Source organism: Natrix helvetica (genome assembly GCF_964273705.1).
Source record: "Natrix helvetica genome assembly, chromosome: 1".
Lineage (NCBI taxonomy): Eukaryota > Metazoa > Chordata > Lepidosauria > Squamata > Natricidae > Natrix > Natrix helvetica.
This window is the reverse complement of record NC_138548.1, coordinates 76,501,034-76,511,572: the sequence shown is the minus strand read 5'-3', so window position 1 is coordinate 76,511,572 and position 10,539 is coordinate 76,501,034. Positions and strand designations below refer to the sequence as shown.

General features: G+C 39.6%; 1 protein-coding gene across 3 annotated transcripts in view; it reads left to right on the top strand.

Moving 5' to 3' along the window:
* The first annotated feature begins 513 nt into the window (after window positions 1–513).
* Window positions 514–10,539, top strand: part of EXD2 (exonuclease 3'-5' domain containing 2) — a 36,636-nt gene continuing 26,610 nt past the window's right edge. For 2 of the 3 annotated variants that reach the window (XM_081935845.1, XM_081935846.1), the window contains exons 1-3: window positions 514–805; window positions 6,066–6,448; window positions 9,285–9,544. In XM_081935845.1, the coding sequence (XP_081791971.1) occupies window positions 6,119–6,448; window positions 9,285–9,544 (590 nt within the window). In that variant the 5' untranslated portion in view covers window positions 514–805; window positions 6,066–6,118. The remainder of the gene's footprint in view (window positions 806–6,065; window positions 6,449–9,284; window positions 9,545–10,539) is intronic. The other variant, XM_081935844.1, reaches the window with a different exon arrangement.

The window sequence follows — 10,539 nt, the reverse complement described above, 5'->3', positions numbered from 1 at the left end:
TTTTAGAAGTTATTCAATCTGATAACCTACAGAGGAACATGCTCTTGTCATGCTGGTCGAGAATTATGGAAATTGTAGTTAAAGAGTAGCATGTCATGCCATGCTGGTTGGGAATTATGGGAATTGTAGTTAAACATATTCAGAAGGCAGGAGATGTAATGAAGTCCTCAGCAATAATGCTGTCTAATAATTAGTGTGGGAGTCAGATCCGGGTTCAAGAAAATATGGAAAAAATAATAATAACTTGCCCCGTAATTTTCTGGTCAAGCTAAAGCAATACTTGTTCTCAGAGGCAGCCGAGTCTCCGCTTCAGGCATAAACAGCACTGCAATCTTTGCTTTGAATTCGGTGTTGTTTCCGAATAAATAGGTATAGAATCAAGCAGCACCAAAAAGAGCTTCCCTTTTCGCAGCAAATTAAAGGATGCGAACGTGCAGATTAATTAATTGCTAGCGTGCAGATTAATTAATTGCTTCAATTAACAGTTCAAGACCTATGTCAAACCATTTGGGTACCTCGCAAGGAAACCAAAAGGTAGATGCCACACAGTACCGGCTATTGTTTTTTTTTAAGCTTTAGTGTAGCAGGAGTGATTGTTTTAATTAACGTTAGAGGCCACCGTTTCAGAAAACAGAAGCCCAAACAAATCGAACTAAGCCACAATTGCCGTACAACATGGCAGCGCCCTGAAGCGCTTGTATGACAATACACTTGTACGTTCCGCTCTGAAGGGGAGCCCGGAAGTCTTGCTGTGCCAACGAAGAGGGATTCTTTTTTTTTTTTTTGCCTTTCGCTTCTGAAACAGGTAACGTACACGTGAGCGCTTTTTATTGATAAAGGCACCGTCGGGGGAGGATTGGAATTATTATTAGTTTGAGGACTGTAGGCAAAATATGCTGGATGTATGATTTCTTTTTCTTTAGGTATGGGTAGTCTCCCGTCTTCCGGGATTGTGATTATAATGCAGTACTCTTTAGCAATTATTTGATCTTTTTGCTTTCTGCTTGAAGCCTTTTTCTAAAGGGCCTAATTATATAAAGCTTCCAGATTCATAATGAACTTTAATGTAGCGAAGTTTACAAGATGGAGAAACTGCTTTTTCTAGAATCTCTCGCGGTGTTTCCCTGTTGATGAAAACAGGAACATTTTATCATCCAAGTATGTTATTATTACTAGCAGTCCTCTTTGCTTTGGTTCCCTAATGTGGCACACTCCTCAACAATGCTAGCTGGGGATAATGGAAATTGTTCAGTATTTTGGAGTCAGTGGTTGGGGGAGGATTGTCGTCACTCCCAATGAAAAATCGTCATTATACTGTCAATATGTATGTAAATAAATGTATTTGACTACCTTTGTAAGGGAGAGTGTTGCAAGAACTGAACACATACAAGTAAAATTCTGCCTTTTTTATACATTTTAAAGTTCCAAATAACTTATATAACAAGACTGAAAAGTGATTGCAAAGATTACTGTGCTTTGTTTCACTTGTACATTTCTAATGTTTGACATTTAAATGGATCATCTCATGCCTCAATAATATTGTTGAAGATCAAGAAATCTTAATGATGAAGCATATTGATCAAATGCCGAGTAAATTTCTAAGAATAAAAAATATTTAGAAATATAAAAAGTATGTCTTAATTGTTATTATCTACTGCATTCAGTGATGGGGGGTGGGTGGGGGAGACTGTATTCATTTTTTGCTCATTGAACTTGCACATAAATGGGAGCTGAAAAAATGTTTGCAAAGTGTATGTATTACACTTGCCTTTCCTGTGAGACCATAACAAGGTACATGTAAAAGTGTTGGTAATCTCTCATTCAGGCATCGACATAGCTCACACATTTTATACAAAAATTTGTTGCACATTTCAGTCCAAGATATGAATTTAAAACAAGATTTACTGACACCTTTGTCACAATTGCATCAAGTCCTATGTCAGTCTATATTTGTGTTGGGCTGGTAATTCCCAGAATTCTTACCAACATGGATTGAAAGGTAGTGCTGTAAATAATGTCAGCAGCTGGGGTTGTTTGCAGTATGCCAGTTTTCTTCTTTATTTTTTTACTTATAGAGTTTTGAGCAGTTAGGTGTGGCAGAAAGCTTGATGAACGTTTCTTCTGTAATAAATCATATGCCATTTTCCTGGTATGAAGAAAAGCAATATTTTAGGGAACAGCCTGCATATTTTACTGTAGTGTGCTACTATAAATTTTAAGTTATTCTGTTTATATGTTAGTACAATTGAGGAATAAATCCACTGAAACTGAAAATGTGACTAGCAATAAAATATTACTGCTATCCTATCCCTTTACAAGACTGTTCTTTTTGAGAGTTTTGCCCCAATCTGTAATATTTCACATCTTATATTGAATTGCATGTTCAGTAATTTGGAGAGATCCCTCCATCAGTACGCTTGGCCATCCTGATCCCAATTCAAAATCACATATAGAAAAAAAAATCAAAAGCACTGATGTTGATGAACATGATTGACAATATAATGTCTTGTTTCCTTCCAGTGTGAGGACTGTTGTTTTATTTTTGTTCTTTCTTTTCTGTATTTTATTTGGCAAACAATCTAGAAGGAAATATTTTTCTCTTATTTCACAACTTCTAAATTTGCTTAGGAATTTTTAATGAGTTTTGTCAAAAGTATTCTGAAAGTCCAGTCATATTGGAGTTGAGATGACAGACTACATAGCTTGAAATAGCCCAATTTTATGAATTTATTCTTTATTCCATATTTCTTGTTCTTCAAAAATCAAAACTGTTCTGAAGAACTTGAGAGTTTGCACACTTTCTGATATTTTATAATAAAAGTATTACCAGTTAGGATTTTATAAATGGGTATTAGTCTTTCTCCAATGGATTTATAAGATACAGTTACTTGTTGATATTAAATGGATTCACCTTACCATTTATGTGTATTGACACTTTTGGAGATTATGAAATTTAGTGTTATACTTGGAAACTTTCCATATTGACTCTTCAAAAAAACTGGTCTTGGTACAGAGGACAAAGACGAGCTTGGAAAAACTGCAGAAACCATTACAAAAACATATGTTAAGTCCAGGAAATGGAAAAAATATTAGAAAGAAATCCAGACTGGCTTTGCCTTAACTTGCTGGGGTGTAAGAGAAAAGGAAGGGAAAATATATTCAGGCTTTCAAGGTTATTACTACAGCTTATATCACTAAAATTCCTGTCATTCTTTTGGAATGACCTGGCCTACCTCAAAGGGCTGACATCTAAGCACTGGAAAATGTTATATTAATCATACTTTGTATAATTTGTACAGAACTGAAATTAATTACATATAATTTTCTGAATCCCAGCAGGATTTTATTTTAAGAATGGGAACTATATTGGCCTCTTTCTCCTTCCCTGGGGCTGGAGTGAATCTTAAAGAAAAGTTACAAAACATTGTTTAAGATTTCACATTTATATATTCTTGATGAACACTAGTTATTTTTTAAATAACTTGCTCATATTCTCTGCCTGAAAATGTTAATCGCACACTGCTTATCTCCCTTAAAATTTCTGAAATGCAAAGAACTCATTAGGACGATTTCTTTATGATAATATATTTATTTATATCCTGCCTTTACTATTTTTATAAATAACTGAAGGTGGCAAACACACACAATGTTCCTTTCTCCTCCTAGTTTCCCCACAATAGCAATCATCTTCAACAGGGGTGTCAAACTCAAGGCCTTGAAGCTTGATCCGGCCCACGAGATGCTTACATTTGGCCCACAGAGCCACCCTGGAAACAGCGGAGGACTAGCCTGCAGTGCCTTTGCCAGCGAAAAAGGAGCTCGGAGAGCAGCGTGCAGCCCTCCTGAGCTCTGTTTTCTCTGGCAGAGGGTTGCAGGAGGCCATTGCAGCTGAAAATGGAGCCCGTTTTGTCTGGCAGAGTGCTCAGGCTACTACAGTCATCCCAACACGAGTGACGTCGAGCTGGCCATGCCCCTTCGGCCACGCAAGGTCAAACACAACCCTGATGCGGCCCTCAATGAAATCACGTTTGACACCCCTGATCTTCATCTTCTTTATAATCTTCTTATCTTTCTTTACTATTATAAGGACTAAAGCTGATGAGAGAAAGCATAGAAAATGCTTTCAAAAGTTTAAAAAGACCAAGCAAATATCCTTTGATTTAGAAAGGTGGGAAGAAAAAGTCTCCAATTTAAACCTGTTTACATTGGTTTAGACTGCTGTGTTCTGAAGGAAGTAGAACCTTGTATATATGGTGGGGTGTTTTTTTTGTCCATAATAAACAATAATTCTAGTTGTGTTGTGTCTGTGGACTACCAGTGTATGTATACTAGTCCATAGGTCTGTTCTTCTGATTGGTCAAGGCCAGGGGTGGGTTCCGGCAATCATTGCTGCTGGTTTGCTCATGCAGCACTGCATGTGCTTGATACACGCTGTGCACCATGCGCAGTGCAATAAAAATTGTTCTGCGCATGCACAGAAGCAAAAAACAAGATGGCTTATAGCGCTGGCGGAAGAACCGATTCAGGGGTATGGCAGGCCTGGGTCGCTGTTGGTTTCAGGGACCCAGGCCACCAAACCACTACTGGTGCGGCCGAACAGGGCCGAATCGGTAGAACCCACAACAAGTCAAGGTCTTCCAAGGAGATTATATGTGATTGTATCCTTGTGGGGATAAATGTTTTCTTGAGGGACAGGGTTGTTTTGCCACCTTTGAAAGAAGAAGTGGTCTGTCCCCTCTTAAGAAGCCATTATATATGCAATAGGTTTGGACAATTTGCGTCCAATCCTCAACCTTTCTGTTGTTGAAATGGTTATTACAGATAGATTTTGGGACCAAATGGCAATTGGGACCAGAATTTTGTTACTAAATGATGCAGTGGTAAAATGCAGTGCCATGGGACCACATCATTTAGTGATGGCAATCCCAGCAGTTCCTGTTCCTGTCATTAAGTGAGGATTGCAGGTCATTAACTGAGGACCTCATGTGACCATGACTTGCGACTTCATGCTGGCTTCCAACAACAATGAGGAAGTGTACTTGGGAGAAAAACCTTGGGAGTCAGGGAGAAGAGACTTAGGGAATGATCAAATAAGAGACGGTGTAGTTTGCCCTGGTTAATGGGACTAGAGGCTCAGAAGTGACCTTTTCAAGTGTCTTGAGCTATATAGGAGACAGTGGGAGGCTTGTACTTTTAGACTTGCAAGATTCTTTTAATGTAGCCTTACAATAAGGTAGAATTAGCTCATCTGGCTGTGTTTTGTGTCTGGTCTACCTGGTAAGGCTGACAGGAAGATGGCAGGAAATTGCAAGTCCTGAATCTGACAGTCCTTTCCTTAAGTAGCTGTATTTTTCTTCTGAATGCTTGAATTCCCCCCTCTTCCCCCCCCCCCCATTTTGGCAAGATATTTGTTTTCTGAAGGAAATCTTTCCTCTGAGAGCTTTTTGACATTGCATAGTAACTCTGACTGGAGCTTAATTAAGGGGCAATTTACAGCATACAGTTTTATTCTGGAGTGAAGTGACTTCTGCTTCAGATTCCTTCTAAGCCACTTTTGAAAAAAAAAAAGAACTTCCTGTGAAGTTAGATGCTGTTAGACTACCTTGGCAATTTTACACCTTCATATGCATTGAATACTTTTACTACTATTTCCAGTCAATTTGGTAACATTCATATTTCACATTGGATCCTGAGTAGCATTGATAATTGATAATTGATAATTAGGGCCTAAGTGGCTTCACTCTGTTCACTTCCTTCACCAACATTTCTAAGACACAATTAAATTACCTCTTTGATATCATCTGAACATGCATTTCTTCCAATTCTATGTGGCCTTTGTAGCCTAACTGATGGAGATCAATTTATAAATTCATCTTTCATGTATGTATTCAGAAATGTCCCAATGTTTGAACCCACACCTGATAATTTGTTAATGTTGCTTGTTTAGTTTCAATAACATAGACAAAAACGTAGAACTTATTTCAGGTGAGTGGGTTCGTCAGGCTTACTAATTTTTCTCCACAATTGTGCTTTATATTTTAATCAGTGTTATTCCATGTTGCTAGATCACTGCGTATTACCATTTTTGCAAATATGGAGTAGAAAGGAAGATGAAAACATGCCCAGACCAACAGCAGTCACTGTTACTGTGGCTACCCTATTTGGCATTGCAGCAGGAGCTCTAGCAGTCTGGAGGGTCATCCAACGTCGAAAACATAAAACTTGTATTACACCAAGCCAAGGAGGAAATATTAAGGGATGGGAAAAGAAAGATATCTCAGAAGACATTTTTCATTCATTTTTACCTTCTCCCACAATTTGTTGGCTGGGGGAGATCCTTGAGGCAAAAGTAATAATCGTTTCTGAGGCCGAGAAATGGAATGAAGTGGAACCCATATTAACGAAAGAGTTGGAATATTGCCCAGTCCTTGGAATTGACTGTGAGTGGGTAAGTCTTAGAGTCTATTGAAAAATCTCTTTCACAAGCTAAAGAGAGAGGTTATTAACAAATTTCTTTGCACAGGCATTATAAACTAAGACTGAGGGCTGGTTAGATACCATAGTCTATTTGAGCAGCTTTTACATATTGCTTTTAGTCTTCTCCTAATGATTTATTTGTAATATACTAGTAGTTTCTGTATCTTCTTCCCACAGAATTCAAGAGGTTTATATATGCTACTTACATCTGTTCAGAGCTCCTGTATAATATACTAATTATTCCTCTGACACATAGGCTATTCTCACAAGCCTTCCTTCCTTCCTTCCTTCCTTCCTTCCTTCCTTCCTTCCTTCCTTCCTTCCTTCCTTCCTTCCTTCCTTCCTTCCTTCCTTTCCTCCCTCCCTCCCTCCCTCCCTCCCTCCCTTTCTGAAAGATGGAGATAGAGTATGTTAAACAGGTAATTGCAATGGTTAAGAAAAGGAAAAAAGGTACCAGCTGGATGGAAATGAGACACATGAAAAGAAAGAAGGTCTGAATAGGCTACACCTATTCCAAGTAGCTGGCCTGGCTCAACCATGATCCAACTATATCGCTCCTGACGGGTTTTTTATTAATGTAATTCAATAGAATTTATTTATTGGGGTTTTTAAATATTGTGACTTTTTAATTGTTTTAATTGTTAATTATTTAATTGTTTTTTAGCTATCAGCCTACCTCCTCCTTGTATACGTTTTATATACGTCCTTGTTATATGTATGTCCTGTCCAGATTTGTATTGTATTGTATTGTACTTTGTATTTTATTTGTTTTATTGTACGCCGCCCCGAGTCCTTCGGGAGAGGGTGCGGCTTAGAAATAAATATTCTATTCTATTCTATTCTACACAAAAGGTTAAAGGCATCAAGTGATCATTTCTTTCCCAGTTACTGGCCATAGGCTAAACATCACATGCATGCACACTATCCAGTGGTGGGTTTCAATTTTTTTTACAACCTATTCTGTAGGTGTGGCCTGTTTTGTGGGAGTGGCTTGGTGGTCATGTGACCGGGTGGCCAACTTGTAAAATGTGGTGAAACCCAGTTAACAATGCTTTTGCTTAGCAACCAAAAGGTTGGCTCAGAAACTCTGGCATTTGAAGCACACAAGTCTTAAAGCTGTCAAGTTACAAGACCCTTGCACCCCTAACCCTTTAGAAAAAAAACCCCTCAGGGGTGTTCAAACTTGACAGCTTTAAGACTTGTGGACTTCAACTCCCAGAATTCCTCCTCCAGTCATGTTGGCTCAGGAATTCTGGCATTGAAGTGTGCAAGTCTTAAAGCTGTCAAGTTACAAGACCCTTGCACCCCTAACCCTTTAGAAAAAAAATCCTAAGGGTCTTCAAACTTGACAGATTTAAGACTTGTGGACTTCAACTCCCAGAATTCCTCCTCCAGCCATGTTGTCTGAGGAACTCTGACATTTGAAGCATGCAAGTCTTAAAGCTGTCAAGTTACAAGACCCTTGCACCCCTAACCCTTTACAAAAAAAAACCCCCAGGGGTGTGCAAACTTGGCAGCTTTAAGACTTGTGGACTTCAACTCCCAGAATTCCTCCTTCCCTTGCTCAGCTGCTATCGCTGGGTGCCGCCAGAACAAGCGAGGTCTTGGGAGAGACCTTCCCTCCCCCTCCAGAGAGCCCATTTCGGGAGACAGGAAGCGGGTTGGTTTGAATGTGGGTGAGTGGACGGTTTAGTGGCCAGTGAGTGCCTCCTTCACTTGTTTGGGCAGGTGGAGAAAGAAAGGAGGCGTGCGATAGCCAAAGGCGAACGAGCTCTCCTTTGCCCTTGGTGGCGGGGGTGCTTTCTCATGCACTTCCTTTCTTTCTCCGCCTGCCTCCTTCACTCGTCTGGGCAGGCGGAGAAAGAAAGGAGGTGCTCGATAGCCGGTTTTAATGTGAGTGCCCTTTCTTTCTCCACCTGCCTCTTTCACTTGTTCGGGCAGGCGGAGAAAGAAAGGAGGCACGCGATAAAGTACCCACACTACCAAGGGTGAAGTGGAGCGCCTTCACCCTCAGCTATTGTGCGCCTCCTTTCTTTCTCCGCCTGCCCAAAGGAGTGAAGGAGGCCACTAAACCGCCCGCTCGCCTGTGTTCTAACCAGCCCACCTCCTCTCTCCCAGCATGGGCTCTCTGGAAGGGGAGGGAAGGTCTGCGGGGGGAGCGAGTGGGGGGGCAGGCCAGGGAAGGGACCGTTCTTGTACGGGGCTTCCCGAGGCTCCGGTACACAAACGCATGCCGGATTTCTGGCACCGGTATGCGTGTACCGGACTGGACCACCTGAAACTGATCTCTGCTCCGCCTACTTGCTCCTTTTCTAATCTATTTTCTATTTCTGATGTAAGATGATTTATCTCTTACCTGCTATTTTGGCAGAAAAACTCACCATCTATTAGATAAATCTGATATAATTTACCAACTGAAAATCTTATTCCATAACCGAGTTAAATAATATCTGGATTTCCAATCCTCCTTCCACAATAAAATTACCACCATCAACCAGGATTTTCAACACAATTGGGAACTACTAGATTTTGTTCTGAAATACATAGACCTGATATTCTTGGCTTAGGTATGGTATCACAATCTGGAGATGAGAGTCCTTCTGAGATTCTACAAGATGAACAACTCATTATGTACATTCTACAACCAGCAGAAGGGTTTCTGGATTACATAGCGAATATTTAAGAGATGTAGGCAGCAGGATCACTGGTATTACTAAAAATACATAGAGTTGTCTGTGGATTTGACATAGTCTAAGTTGCCCAGTTGCTTTTCTTGCCATCACTCTTTTCTTCTGAATTACTTCTAGGTCTCAGTGGAAGGAAAAAAGGCCAAGCCTGTTTCTCTCTTACAATTAGCTGCTTGTAATGGACTTTGCCTCCTTCTTCGTTTGCCCCAGCTGACCAGTGGGGGAGAAGTTCTTCCAAAGACTTTGCTTGAAGTTCTGTCAGATGGCAAAATCCTAAAAGTTGGGGTAGGATGTTGGGAAGATGCCAGTAAGTTATTTCATGACTATAGTGTAACTGTCAAAGGGACTGTGGACCTCCGCTATCTGGCCCTAAGACATAGGTATGTATCTTTGAGAGGGCAGGTACTGGGTAACCTTGATTTAACAAACCATTTGTGGTGGAAGTGTTGGCTATTCCTGAATGACAATAGTATATCATTGGGGTCATTATTATGCAAACTATATCATTGGGGTCATTATTATGCACACTATATCATTGAGGTCATTATTATGCAAATGTAACCAATTATATCATTTGTGTCATTTGACATTTGCTCAAACAGTATAATTTCGCGAGAATTACTTAATCTACATAGCGGTATTATCATACAAATTATGTAAATAACAGTGAATGAGGGAAATACAATATAATTTTTTGGTTTGGTATTTTAAAAGTCCCTCACCCACAGACACAATGGATGTCTTTTGTTATGGTAGGGTGTTCAAATGAAAATTTTGACCATTACACCCAAAAATCTGTTGAATTGAGGTTTCACCATAATTGTGTTTTCTTATGTTCCTAACCTTTTGTTATCTGAAAAGGTTATAATTTAACATAATTTTAGGGCTTTTCATTCTCTAGAATATTAAATGCATGGAGTGTTGGCAATGTTTCATTGTTAACTGTACCTTATTTATTTTAATTTTTTAGATACATGTAGGCCCTGTTTATACAATATGTTTTACCCAACCAGTTATTCACCTAGTCACGTCTATCTATTGCTAGCTTTAAGGCACACAATTATACTCATATGTCAAAAATCTTCATTTTGGGGAATACAGTGTCTCTGTTGATTTTCTCCAGGAGTGCTTGGTGTCACAAGGATCCTTTTTTCCAAAAGGATATTAGCAAGTCTTCATTATGTTACCAGCCCTTTCCACATTGGTCAGAAAAGGGAAAGAAAAGCAACTTTGCTGAAAACTAGAAATTCGCATGAATTTACAGCTCTCACTCATTCTAGCTACCTTTCTTTGCTGCCCCCTCCTGCTTTCCTGGTCCCCTAATTGCCCACCTTAAAAACCCACTTGATCCCACTGTTAGGTATGCTGTACAAAC